Source organism: Protopterus annectens, chromosome 1.part0, assembly GCF_019279795.1.
Source record: "Protopterus annectens isolate FY-2018-M chromosome 1.part0, PAN1.0, whole genome shotgun sequence".
NCBI classification, from domain to species: Eukaryota; Metazoa; Chordata; order Ceratodontiformes; family Protopteridae; genus Protopterus; species Protopterus annectens.
The window spans coordinates 1354009943-1354025262 of NC_056725.1; the positions used below are offsets into that span (position 1 = coordinate 1354009943).

Here is a 15320-nt window from a genome sequence, read left to right on the forward strand (position 1 = left end):
ACATAACATCTTGTTTTATAGCTAAGTTTCTGGATATAGTAACGAAGACTCATTTGTCTAATATCCATCAAATTTGTAAAGATTCTTGTCATTTTTTAAGATTATTAAGTGCAGTTGAATTTAAATCTGAATGTTATTTTGTGACCATTGATGTATCTAATTTGTATACGGTTATTCCTCACGACGTAGGTCTTAATAGGTTTGAGAACCAATTATCAAAATCTGTTTTTTTCAATGCTAGTAGAGTATATACACTAGTGTCACTTAAGGAAGCTGTCTTGAAATATAATTTTTTCATATTTTGAAGGACAGTTCTTTAGGCAAGCAAAAGGTGTGCCCATAGGTGCAGCTTGTGCACCCATGTTTGCCAGTTTAATTATGTCTGAAGGGGAGGATAGGTTCATTTTGAATAGCCCCTATAGTAAATGTTGGACCCTATATACTCAATTTTTGGATGATATTTTTATCCTGTGGATCCAAATAGAGTAGAAACTTCAGGAATTTTTTACATTAGCAATACAGTGGATTTTTTAAAATTCACCTACAATTATGATAGATATGAAATCTCCTTTTTAGATGTGTCAGTCACTAAGAATCTTTTGAAGGCCTGCTATGTTTCTACTATTTTTCGTAAGACCACCTTTTCTAATAACTATTTGCATTATTCGAGTTGGCACCCACAACATCAAAAAATGTCTGTAGTAAAGGGCCAACTAGTTAGGCTTGCTCGAATGATTTTAGATACTGACACTTTTCTTTCAGAATCTGACAAACTGATTGAAATGGTTTTGAACAGGGGGTACCCACCCAGCTTCCTACAAGAAATTAAAGTAGAAGTGATAGCCAGAAGAAATTCGGGTGAATATTCTCCCATTTTATGCATAACTCAACAAAGGCCAGCTCTAATGTCTAACGATAATAATCAAAATCATGAAAAGTTGAAATATTCCTTCACTATTACTTACACTTTAGACAGTCACGCAACAGCTACAGTGTTAAGCAAGAATTGGTCATTGCTTATTTCTGATCCCCTTTTGATGGAGAAATTTGGACCAAGACCTACTATTATATATAGGAAGGACAGGTCATTAAAACAGTTACTGAAAACAAAATTTTGGGAAAGTGTTTAGGCAGAAGGGGTACTTACAGATGTAGCCACTGTTCTCAGTGTAAGTACATTATTGAGAAGGACAGTTTAAATATTATGGGGAGCATTTATAAAGTGGAAGGTCATTACTATTGTACTACTTCCCAGGTGGTTTATTTAGCCCAGTGTCTAGATTATTCACATTACTACATAGGGAAACCTCTTGTAGACTTAGCGACTGTATATATGAACACAACTTGGATATCAAAAAACAAATAACCACTAATGCTTTGTATAGGCATGTCAGGGCTAACCCTACACATATATTTGGTTTTATGGTTATACAGCAGGTTAAAAAGGATCTACGGGGGGAAATTACTGATGAACATCTTACTTTACAAGAGTTAAAAATGGCAAATTTGTTTGGACGCTTTGTCACCGCCTGTTTAAATGATGGATGCTCCACTGCACCTGTCTTAAAATTAAAGAATTACATGTAGTTTTAATTTTAAGTAGATTTTACTGTTTACATGTTTAACATGTGACTGTGGTAGTCATGTGATTTTTATTGTGGTTTCCATTGGTTTATTTGAATATTTAAGTGGCAATTTTTTAATCACTACTGTTCTGATGAAGTTCTGCTTTAGGAACAAAAGCGCTTAACCTTGTGATTGTTCAACAATAAACTTGCTTTTGGAGCAGCTTTGTGGTTCTTTTACAGCTCAGCATACAGCCTGATCAACAGCCAGTGGATACTGATGATGCAACAAGCAGCATTACAGGCCAAGACATAAATGTCCATCTAGAAGTGTGTTCACCAAATGGATGTAACTCAACATGAGTGGAACCTGTGTCTCACTGGAGTGTAGTAGTGGAAATCTTGCACACATCAGGTTGCTGAGTAGGGCAAAAGGACAATGTTATAACTCAAGCAGTTGTCTGGATGATACAATCCATGACAACTTGGCTGTCTGGGTAACAGGGGGACTAGCGGTAAGCATCTGTTTGGGGAAAAATAAATATCTCTGTGTCCTTCTACATGCATATTGTGCCCTAATATTTTATTTTTTAAACTCTTCTTAACATAACAGATTTGTTGTACTGGGTTAAATTCAAATAACACACTAGTCAAGATTAGCTTTTCAAGCCCAGCTGTTCTGCTTTGTCACAATAAGCAGTATTTGCTTGACCATGATTTGGTTGCTATATTTCACTTAGCAAGTGTTAGAAGGCTTTAAATCACAGAGAAAGAAATATTTTTTTATCTTGCATGTTAGCTGCTCAGATTTTTATTTTTTTTTAGTTGCTGCTACTTAAATGCCAGGTAATGCAATATTTAACTGAAAGTGCCCAGCTGTAAATGTATTCACCATCTTTCTTGAATGTTTTACAGCTTTATTGCAGAAATACCAGTCATTGTATCTGCACATCCATTAAAGAGAATGAAATATGTATATGTTAACAGCATCAGACAATAGATACCATATAAACATATAATCAACACATGTAAACAACTTGAAAAGGAAAATATAATAAACTCCATACAGAATGGCTTTTATTAATGTGAGCACTCATATTTTAAAATACTGTTTTTGACACTGTCACAATCCTCATTTCTTATAATTTTACTTCTGCCTTTCTGAATGACGAAGGAAAATGCAGTCTATCTTATGTGGAAAGGATAATGAGGGAGGTGGGGGACATCTACTAGACTGATTACTTGTTCTACAGTTAGCACATATATCTTCTATATTTTACTTAATCTCAGAATGGAATCACACAAGCCTTAATTCTGCTTGTTTAGTGGTACATTCCAGTTATGGCTCTTTCTGTACACAATGATGATTTATAGTTCAGATCCAATTTGTATCGTGGAAGTCCCATGCCGCAGCTGCCACTGCTGCTGACTTTCTCTGTGGCACCTATCAGAGCAAAGCTATAGCTGTTAGTTTTTAAACAAGGTATTACTTTTTCTTTATATTTATTTTGTTTACCTCACCAGACAGTAAATCATATGTCTCATATCCATGCTCCTCCTCAATCACCACAGCAATGTGGAATAAAGAGAGAGGGGCATCTGGTAGGGCACCATCTTTGAGCAGAGGAGGCTTTTCCTTTGGTCTACCCTTAGCCTCAAGTCAAATGCATGATACACAGGATATCAACGGGATTCATGTGGATGTTGCACAATGCTTACAGGCTTTTAACCTATCCGTGTAGGATAGATTTATGAAGCCCTGGATTCTCCTGGTCAGGAACCTCTGTAGTGTCTCCAGCTGCTGCATGGGCTTCACAAGTTACATGCCGAAAGGGGCTTTATTCTCGATGATGGGCCTGATAAGGGAGGAATACAAGGAAGTTATGACTTCCTTGTTCCTGGAAGAAATACCCTTACTAATGAGGTGAGCCATGTAGAAAGCTCTCCATACAATGGAGGCAACATGGCAGTCAAAAGTTAGATTGTTGTCAACTTGGGTGCCCAGGTCCCTCACAACTGCTTGCATGCTTGGGATGTTATTAATGTGATATCTTGTGGAGACGTCACTCTCCCCAAAGGGGATGATGCATTTTTGGTGTCTGGTTTGAGGACTTTCCCCAAAGGGGGTGATGCATTTTTGGTGTCTGGTTTGAGGCTGTGTTTCTGGCACCAGTCATTTGTCTGGGTGAGACCCTCTTGTAGTATGTCTGCATCACTAGGGGAGTTGATGACAGCACCCAGCTTGCATTCATCTACAAATCTGATCAACCAAACAGTGTGGGATTAAGCATTTGGGGGTGCCGATGTCCTTGTTAAAGTGGTCTATGATAATGTGTTCCATGGCCTTGCAAATCAGGCTAGATAGGCTGATGGGTCTATAATTGCCTGGATTGCTGGACACTCCACCTTTGTGCAGAGGGATGACAGTGGCTGTCCTCCACTCGGCTGGGATGAAACTAGTACTCAGGCTTAGGTTGAATAGGGTGCCTAATGGTGCTGTGAGTTCCTGCCTAAGTTGATGCAGGATGCAGCCTGGGATGCTATCGGGTCCCATGGAAGCTGTGTTTTTAGCTTTTGAAAGGGTGGTAATGACTTGTTCCCTAGAGATAAAGGGTGGGGGACAGGTGCTGGGATATCCTGGATTACTGATGGAGGGGACAGAGGTGTTAAGTTTTCACTGAATCTGCCTGCCAGCAGGTTGGCTATATCAACGGCATTTCTGTATGTGGTGTCCTTGAGCATAGGTTCTAAGCAGATTTCGGTGTTTCACCTTAGACTGAGGACGTATTTGAAGAAGGCCTTATGACTGCCTTTAGTAGATGTGTCCAATATGGACTCAAAGTTAGCTTTGGAGGACTTGACCAATATGGAATCAAAATTAGCTTTGGAGGACTTGACTAATAACCTTATTTGCCTGTTTAGGCCAAGGAGAGGCTGCTTCCAATTTGGCACCTGTTCCTTCTTGGTCCTGAACAGCAATTTTTTCCTTTTGTTGTACAGTTTATTTAGAGCCGATGCCCACCAGACAGGCTTACTCTTCCTTGAGGAGGAGGATTTTGTCCTGTCAAGTATTACTGAATCCATGCATTTACATAACTGATCATAAAATACTTTGGTGTAGCTTTGGACATTAGTGCCAGTTCCTACTGTTGGGGAGGGGGCTACGAAGCTGTTTAGACGTTCCCTCAGAAGGTTATAATTAGCTTTGGAGAATTTTTTTTGTTTAACCCTAGCTGGGGAGGGGGGGGGGTCAGTGGGATGGTGACTTCCAAGGTGACCAATTTTATTGTCTAATCTTAGCAGGGATGATGACATTGCAAGGGTGCTGAAGTGGTTTCCTATGTTGATTAGTACCAAGTCCAAGATGTTGTCACCTCTTGTGTGGGGTGTCAACCAGCTGGGTGCAAGGCATTGGCACTGATGAAGTTATGGAATCTTTGAGCATTTGTGTTCTGGCTCGAGTAGTTCTTCTAACCAGTGGTTGTGTAGTTAAAATCACCCAGGATCAGGGTGTAGGAATTAATCTTAATAGATTCGAGGAGGTTCAGACAGGTGGTGTGGGCATCCTGAGTCAACATTGGGGGCCTGTAGCTAACTGCGATTTGAATAGGGGTCTTATCAACTGTTAACTGCACCTGGAGCATCTACTGTCCGTCATAATGTTTGACAAGTCTGGAGGTGTGTATATCTTTAATATATATTGAAACACCACCTCCTTTGGCTTTGCTGCCCTCAGTTTGGGGTCTGTATGTATGCGTGAACCAGGTTTTTGTGACTGCACAAATGTCAGCATCTTCCAGGGTTAAGAATGCTTTCAATGAGTGCAGTTTCATGTTGAGACTCCTAGCATTCAGTAGCATGACCTTTAAACTGAAGCAAATTTATGGGAATAACAGTATGCTGTGAAGAGTGCGCCATGATGTTAACAGTCCTTAAGCATTCTGAAATTCGAAGTATCGATTATTTCAAGCAGATGACAAGTTTAGGAGGTATTCTGCAAACACAAGGACATCTAGTAGCCATTATCTAGTACAGCATTCATTCAGGAAGCATTTTCTACACCACTGCTCAGTAAAATGCTAGTCATACTGCAAATCAAATATTTAGTTTCAGTAGAAGTTACAAAACAAAACTGAAAGAATATTTGTTGTGTCTTTTATGCAGGCTTGCCTCATTTTATTTATATTTTAAAGTTTCTTAAGTCAGTAGCGGAAATGTATACAAAAGATGACCCCACAGTTCTTGAAGTCTCTTCTGTTAAGGGTTATACTGCAGCCAAGTGTGGCTCTTTCACATTTCCTGCTTGAACGTAACTGCTTATTTCTTAAAAGTTAATTAATTTGCCACTTTTGACATTTTTATCAATGTTAAAAATCACCATTACAAACCACCATTTAAATCATTTTTATTTTTTCTACGGAAGCATGTGTCTGGATCCCCTAGCAATTCTGGGATATTAGAAGTTTGTGCCAAGCTCAGAATTTCTCATTGAATGATATCCCATGTTCTGCATGTGTTTATGTGTGAGAATTTACATTATTTATATATTTATTTACACTATGTTGACACTAATATACATACAATATATATATATATATATATATATATATATATATATATATATATGTGTGTGTGTGTATATATATATATATATATATATATATACACACATATATTTACATACATACTCGTATATCTAAGAAAAACAGTTGTCGAACAGAAGAAAAGTTGGTATAGCTGATTGAAAATCAGTTTACTGAATGAACCAGCCTTTTTTCTGTCTGAAACTGCAGTACATTAGGTATTGAGGAAACTGCCCTTCTTCACTGTAGTGCGATCTTGGAATTGGTATATATCACTGGCAGGAGGTGCAAAATATTTTTTTTCAGTAGGCTGCTGACTTACTCATACCGGTTGTGTTCAATCAGATGTCATTCAATATTCTGCCTTTTCAATATATAGATATACATCCATATTTATATATTTTCCACACACTCTCTCTCTCATGTATTTATTTCATATATAGATCGCATGACATTAGTACTCATTGCAACATGAACTGATATGGAATGGACTAAGTAATGTTGAATGAATGATAAGAGTTTTTAGTTTTAAAGTAATTGAAGTTAATCAATTTTTCACTCCATCTGCTAGAAAGTGCTTATTTAGAAGAAATGTTTTTCCTTGCCAAAAAATAACCATAAGGCAGAACTATTATTTCATAAAGGAACTACATGAGTCCTTATTACTGATGTAGCACTTTTAGAGATGGTTTCATCCTGGCTTAAATGTTTATGATGCTAATACACCCCTAAGAGTCAACCTAGTGGTCAGGGGTCTGGGTACGCACCTAGACAGTAGCCTTAACTTTGACCACCATGTGGCCCCAGTGGTGAGGAAATCCTTTTATGTTGCATTGCTTGTAAATAAGAGCATGGCATCTAGGTCCAAACAGGTCATTATTCCACTGTACTCTACCCTTATCAGACCAATCATGCAGTACAATGCTCGCTTTGGTATGTACCTGACCAGGCAAATGCAGCAACTAAAGCAACCTCAGAGGTTCCTTACAAAAAGGAATACAAGTTGTAACAAACCTGCTTTATACACAGCTCCTTAAAGCCAATTTCCTCTACTCATTCTCCTACAGAGTGCTGAGGGGTGATCTATGGCTGGCTTACAGGCATCCACAAACCCCACACTTATGAATTTCCTGAATATTCATAAGTCAAAGAGTACCAGAAATACACAGTCTACGGACCTGAATTTTGTCTGTGACTTAAACAGAATATGCTGGAAAGACAGATATGTGTCCCAGAGACTGCTCCTCCTATGGAAGCTGAGTTTATCTATGACCCAGTTTAGGCACAACCTAGATAAGTGGATGAGGATTAAAAAAAGGTCTGACACCCATGTCCCTTATGGACAGAGGTAGTCTATAAATGCCTGGCCCTCAATGTCCTATTTGGATACAGGACATCATTATTCTTTTGAGAAATCTTGGATGGGCATAGAAAGGCCCCCAGGTCGTTAGCCTAGTAATAGTGTATGAAACTATGAAAGGCTCAGCGATCTTGTAACTGTAAGGGTCACAGCATCCAGACTTTGGTGCACTGCAGTGCATGATACTACTCACAGCCCCTCAACGTGCAGCATAAAATGTGCACACAGAATTCTGTGAACATATACAACTTGTTCATTTCCTACAGCTGTGACATAGTACAAGGATTTTTAACTTCAGAATAAGTCTTGCTTCTTACAGATTTACTGATGGTTTAATAAGATTACAATTGCATTTTGTTATGGAAAGGCCCACTGCTAACGCATTTGTTTAAGCTGACAGAAATATTTTCTGCTGCTTTACTTTCTGGTCCTCTGCTAGCAGTATAAAATCCTAAGTTAACATGCTTAATGTTCAATAGTTTATAAGTAAACAAGTACTGAAATGTTAGAAGTGCTGGTCTGTGCAGACCAGTCACAATCATACACTGCTTCTCCAGGCTGTAAGGCACACTCCTATTCAGATCACTTCTGTTTTGTTCGCTTCCCTTGTAGTAAGAAGACATGTATAGACTTCCACGATAAAGGTAAAAGTAAGTGTTTTTATTTGTAGTCATTCATTTTTAACTGGAAAATGGCGTGCAAGGATAAACAGACTGTCACGGGTTTCTTTTAAACACAATTAATAAAGCTTTACCTTTCATAAATCAGGAGGTCATCCTCAGAAGGAAGGCTCACCAGGCTGCTACAGTATGCATTAACTGTAGATCGACTTGATTCCTGAGCAAAAACAAAGAAAGAAAAGCATGGAAGTCAAAACAGGAGACCATTAAAAGGATCCCCTGAAAATTCTACACAAGGCACCTGCTACAGTGACAAAACAAAAAGTCCTGGTAAAATGGTACCACCAACTGTGGATAAAAAATAAATGCACCAAACCTGACCTGATGAACAAACTCCTGCTGCTATACAGAGAAAACAGAAAGCAAAAATATACTCATTCTACTTTGCAGTGCAAGACTAAGATTAAAAATTCAACAAAACATGGCAGTTAGCAGCTATGCAGCAAAGCAGACTTTTTCTGAGAACAAATATTCAGTTTTATTCAGCAATCCAAATTATTTTCTCTACTTCTTCTAATTACCAAACACTCACAAGCTCAGACAATCTCTCTTTCTTATCTAATTTGAAATATCAGCTGTGATAAACTAAACAGTTAATCTTAGTATGATATTTTTATGTTAACATGTTTGTCAAACTAAACATGCTATGGAAGCATTCTCCACAGTTAATAAGTCAGATGGGTAGCAATGAATGCAAAGACCATCATTTCCACTACTCCTTAAAACTGAAACATATACAGTGCAGTTGTGTGTAAGTGCACTAACTGTAACAGTAGATCATTGAGGAACAGTCACTTCAACAGTAAATCATAAAGTACACACCATACTGGTGTCTTCTCCTTGCTACAAACTGCAAAAGGAGTGGCTTCTTCCCTATGGAGTCTCACATGGGGTAGGTACTGACAAAGGTAGGCATGAGGCTTCATTATATATCCTTCATTGTTGTACCTCCACCTCAGATCTTTGAGCAAAAATTGTCCACAGGGAAAATGTTTTTGGTAGAAAAACAGTCCTTGCTGTGTGTGACTTAATAAAATATGATATTCTACTGAAATTATTGTACATGTGTACTAATATTATCAACTAATGCATTTGATAAATTATATGAAGACAAACTGAAGGGGTTTCTGTGCCCTTGAACACTTAAGTTTAAAATGCAACCACAGTAGCCTGAGAAAAAAAAATAACTTGCTTATGTGAATTAAAATACAATTTAAAAAATACATAACTTCAGAATGCATGTGAAGAAAGTGAAAAGGTTTTAAAATAAATCCACTGGGCAGTAAGTGAGAAAGACCCTTACAGGGGAAGTAGATTTGTGGAGTAGCAAGTTGTACGTAATGTTACTGCTGTATCACAACAGCATAACATAAGAATTTGGAAAAATGTCATGTCATGGAGAAAACTACTCATAAAATAACTTAAGAAAAATATTCTTTAAATCTTAATAGAGTAAAAAACATTGAAGTTCTTTGCCAGGGCTAACCTTAACTTCTAAGTGGTATTAAAACAGTGCTATATAAATATAGCACAAGAAACAGATGCCTGAGCTGCAATTACATGACACAACATTTATTGAAATTACTTGTACCTAAAGAAGAATATGAGATAAATGCCTTTAAATAATAATACGCTATTTTCACTGATTAATATCTCATGCTACATACATTTCTGGATAACTCAGTTGAAGACAGATCTCATGGAAGCTTCACCACAAGTAACACAGCTGTATATATTTTATTAAAAACACTGTTGTCAGAAAATGGCAAAAAGGCATATCAAGACGATAAAATACATTCACAAAAGTAAAACAATATATTTACTTTTCTATGTTCGGAACTACAAAACTATAACATTCAGTGGCAATATGCCTTTGCAACCCCCACAAATTATCCTGCTAGTAAGAAACTTGGCTGAAAATGGCAAGCTTTGGTTCCTCAAATCTAATTTACTCCTCTTTGCAAGTGGGTTAGTTGAAATTTTTCAAGAGTTATAGAGTGTTATATTTCTAGATGTTGCTGAGGAAGAATCTATAATTGTATTGATGTTTCTATATTTTCTCAAAGACAAAGAAAATAGCAGCATTCAGAAATAAGTTCAGTAATTATTGTCAAACCAATAAAGAATTTACAATTTATTACCTGTCCTTTACAGACGCATACAGTGTGACAGAAGCTATAGATGCTTATGTTACTGAGCAGAAGGAAAGAGTTAAACACTGTGAATTTGGTGAGCTGCATAACAGACTGAATAATTTGTGGTATAAAAAATCACGAGAAAGGGTCAGGCTGCTAAGAGAAAGAGATCTAACTTCACAAAAAACTGTGGATGTATGCCAAGCAAGTTAAATAACCAGTGCACTGCTAAGAGTATTAGCTGATGAAAAGGAAGACCAATGTGTATTAGACAGTAGAGATACAAACATTAAGAACATATTTTAAATAATACAATGCTTACATTTCTCCTAGCTGTAACAGAAATATTAATATCAAAAAGTTTTGAAAAACAGACCACTCTAGCATTAATTCTGCACTCTGTAGATGTGTTTATATATCATTTCATTGTTTAAATACTGATTTTTTTTTTTTTTTTGCAAATTAACAATTTATTTTAACTTCGATTTGTTTATTTAACATTTTATGAATTATATATAATTGACTGTGTTCTCTTTACAGTATTCAAGACTTTAATGGAGCACTTGATTGTTCATATGACAGGTTTTTGCTGTTTTAACAGCTATGGTCTAATTAATCACAAGTCTGATGAAATCCACATGCATTGATGAGAGTTTCTATTGGTGACTTTTTTTATCAAGTTAATGAAGCACTGTCTTTCTAAAAACTCCTGCAGCATTTTTCTAAGTATTACATGACATTTTCCCACATATATAAGGACATGGAAATCACTGCTAAACATATATGCGTGTGTGTAGATAGAAAGGTATAAGATTTTCTCTCATATGTTAAATATGAATGGTAGGAGAGATTTCCTCTTACAACATCCTTTCCTCAAAGATCTACTTATAGTACTACATTCTTCAGGGAGGGTAACAGTAACAACAAATCATAACATCTGTGCAGACTCCAAATCAAGTGAAAGTATGAATAAAAGGCTGATAGCAACCATGAGAAAAATGCAGTTTACTAAACATTTCTGAATGTCCCTTCAATTTTCATATGCAGCTAACCAGCATGAATGGATTAACATATATTATACAATGACTCCCTATTACTATTCAAAAATGTGCACTCAGATTGGCCCAGATCAACCGGCGTGCCCGTTGTAAATCCCACAATATACCATATGAAAAAGGTCCGGTCGCCTGGACTTTTTTCCATTGGTATAAAGTACCTCAAAACCTTTTTTTACAATTAAAAAAAAAGAGAAAATGGAGCAACGGAGACTTTCTTTTCTCCGTTGCTTCTGTTTCAAAACATTGATGTACTGGGTATGTGTGGGAATGCAAGTCCCATACGCATGCACAGTACTTCAAAACGAAGAAGCAGTATACCACAACCAGCGGAAAAACAGTAATCCGCCATTATACAAGGACATTATTTAAGAAAAGTATTTTTTTCTTAAATAATGTCATTGTATAATAGCAATAACTGACTCCATAGTTGTGGTATATTGAAGGTTTACCCACGGTTGCCTTTGTTTAATCACTCGGGCTTCACCCTCGTGATTAAAGCACACCAACCGTGGGTAAATCTTCAATATATCACACCACGTCGTAGGTTATTGCTTTAATATTATTCTGTTAAAGCAAAGCAGTAAGTTATTCTATAAACAAGCCAGCAACTTTGCGTATCATTAAGAATCAGTGAATATTACAACAGAAATAACTGTTTTCAAAAAATAATGCAACACTGAACTCCATAATTTTTGCCTCTAACAAACAAAATATCTCTGATGATGTACAAGCAGGTCCTACATAGTTATTTATATAAACTAAGTAACATAAATGCACATTAGTTTTGTAGAAATATTTAAAATTACAATAGCTCTCATAAAAAGAAAGTGATGAAGTAATGTATGTAAAGAAGTAATAAACAACTATGTAAACCTATTTCACATTTCACACAAAACAAAACATGTTTAAGTAGCCATAAACATGCTAATTTAAAGAGTAGTATATAATGGTACGATTTTAAGCAGTTTAGGAGAAAGAAGCAGATTGCTGAACAGGCCAACTGTCTATGTATTATCTAGAAAGATCTTTTCTGTGGAACAGGAAAGGTGGAACTATTAGTAGATATCCCTGTTTTTTGAAAGTCTAACTGTTCTAAGGTAGGAGCGCCAAACAAAAATGATCCTAAAATAAATTTTAATGAATAAACAATAAAAGAAAGGGACAGTCGCTGATAGAAAAACAATGAACTTCATAGTAAAGTTCTTCTGGTATGCTGGGATCTGTGCAACTATCAAAATAACAAGAAAAACTGAAGAGAATGTGCAACAGGTAACTAACTACTTGAAATGTCAGGACCCACTACAGAAAGTCCCAAAACACAGAGAATTAATGGCCCAAAAAATTCATATATATATATATATATATATATATATATGTGTGTGTGTGTGTTTGTGTAGATATGTATATATATATATTTATATATATGGGTCTAGGACACATAGCATATGTCTGGAATCACAAAACATTGAACACACATACACAAAAGCGCTTAACATCGAAAAGCACTTCCATGTATGTGTAGTTCAAAAAAAAATTTACGTTTCTGCAGGGGGGCTTCGCCACCCTGCACCCCCCCACACTCCCCCTACTTTATTATTCTCACTCCAAGATCGCACTATAGTGGGGAAAAGGGGATTTTCCTTTACCTGCACTGTAGTCCGATCTACGAAACAGGCACACATACACGGAAGCGCTTGTCAATGTTAAGCGCTTTCATGTATGTGTGTTCTATGTTTTGTGATTCAGACATATGCTAGTCGAGCATGTGTCCGGATCCCATATATATGTGTATCTATATATATATATATATATATATATATATATATATATATATACATATGGATTTGCTTCATAACACTGAAAACTCAAAACACTGAAAATGAGAAAACTTCATAATACAGAAGACCAAAACACTGAAACTCAAAACACTGAAAACACATATTATACATATACTGAGTTTAAACAACATAAATCATAGCACTTTTCACCAAGTGTAAAAAGGGGGGCAAGTCCCCACACCCCCTGCTACTTAAATATATTAACTCCAAGATTGCACTTAATGTAGTGTAGCTTGCCCCCCTGCTTACACTTGGTGGAAAGTGCTATGATTTATATTGTTGACACTATGTATATGTATGATATGTGTTTCCAGTATTTTGAGTGTCAGTGTTTTGAGTTTTCAAGATTTTGAAGTTTCAGTGTTTTGAGCTTTCAGTGTTATGAAGTGAATCAATATATACTAAGTCTGAGATGGCCTTTTTCCTGGAATATTCCTTTTTCTCTGAGGTATGCAGATCTCAAAGTAGTACATATAAATTTGGGAGGTGTGAAAGACTTGCCTCCTACATTGGGGGAGGAGTGGGAGGGCTTGCCCCCTTGCAAAAAAGAGCTTTAGTTGAGAAGAGTAATGTTCAAGATTTGTGCTTCTCCGGCAGTTTCAATCTGTTTTTTTGGAATGTAGGCAATCGGTATCTGGAGTGTCAACATTTCAATAGCGAGCTTGTGCAATAATACAGGATATTGCTGGCTACACGCAAATCACACATATCTCCCTGATTACAACAGTGCATCTGAATTAAAATTGTCATACCTACTCAACAATATAAATTTGTAAAACTGTATATATATATATATATATATATATATATATATATATATATATATATATATATGGGCGGCGCAGTGGTACATATATATATGGACAGCGCAGTGGTGCAGAGGTAGCGTTGTTGCCTCACAGCAAGAGGTTCTCTGGTTCCATTCTCGGCTGGGGTGCCTTCTGTGTGGAGTCTGAATGTCCTCGCTGCATTTGTGTAGGTTTCCTCCAGGTGCTCCAGTTTCCTCCTACTTTACAAAGACATGCATCTGGAGCATTTCTCCCCGAGCCTCCGCTGAAAACTGGCTTTGTTCTAAGTCGGACTTTCCCAGTTAACAAATGATAAATAATAAAATAAAATATATATATATATATATATATATATATATATATATATATATATATATATATATATATACATATAGGTTCATAGGTGTGTACTAGGGCTAATGGCCCTCGGGCCTTTACAAGCCTAGCTGTAGAATTAACCTGGCATAGTGCCACCTGACCTTAGTTCCCAGTGCCTCTGTCGAGTAGAGCCACTGGTGTTATCCCCAGGGTGAATTTTCTGTTTCCCATCCACTCATCAAGATTTCTCTTGAAGAGGGTCAGAGAGGTGCTCTGCTTGACATGCAGTCTGTTCCATAGCATGTGCAGTCTCTGGGTTATGAACCTGTCCCTCCAGCATGTTCTGTTAATTGTGGTAATGAGATTGAGGTCTCGGAAGCGTGTGGTGCGGAGGGATTGGGATTTCCTTAGATGTAGCATTTCTAACAGAGCTGCCAAAATTTCAATAGAAAGCTTGTGCAACAATACAGGAAATTGCTGGCTACATGCAAATAGGTTCATAGGTAGGTACTAGGCTATCAGCCCAAGGGCCTAAGTAAGCCTAGCCAACAAGTTTCCTGGCTTATGCCACCCAAGAAAGTTATTTTCCTGTGCCCCTGTCGAGCAGAGCCACAGAAGTGATCCCCGGGGTGTATTTCCTATTTCCTATCCACTTATCAAAATTTTTCTTGAAGTGTGCTAATGAGGAACTTTGCTTGACATAGATGGGTAGCTTGTTCCAAAGTATGGGAAGTCTCTGGGACAGGAATCTATCCCTCCAGCATGTCCTGTTTATTGTGGTGACAAGGTTTAAGTCCCTAGAGCGTGTAGCACGGAGGGATTGGGATTTCTTTAGGTGTAGCATGTCCAACAGCTCTGGGTTTGACATAGCTTTATATGTTAGGCAAAGATAATCTCGGAGTAGGTGATATGCTACGGAGTAAAGCTGGAGTTTTTTGAGATGGCCAGTGTAGGGCATCTGTTTGAGGCCAGTAATCCTCTTTGTGAGGTACGTC

At 37.1% G+C, this 15320-nt stretch overlaps 1 protein-coding gene across 4 annotated transcripts in view; it reads right to left on the bottom strand.

Annotated features, from left to right (window-relative positions):
- FIG4 (FIG4 phosphoinositide 5-phosphatase) overlaps positions 1-15320 on the bottom strand; it is a 3828182-nt gene that overhangs the window by 545738 nt on the left and 3267124 nt on the right. For all 4 annotated transcript variants that reach the window (XM_044066775.1, XM_044066785.1, XM_044066766.1 and 1 more), the window contains exon 22: positions 8263-8345. In XM_044066775.1, the coding sequence (XP_043922710.1) occupies positions 8263-8345 (83 nt within the window). The remainder of the gene's footprint in view (positions 1-8262; positions 8346-15320) is intronic.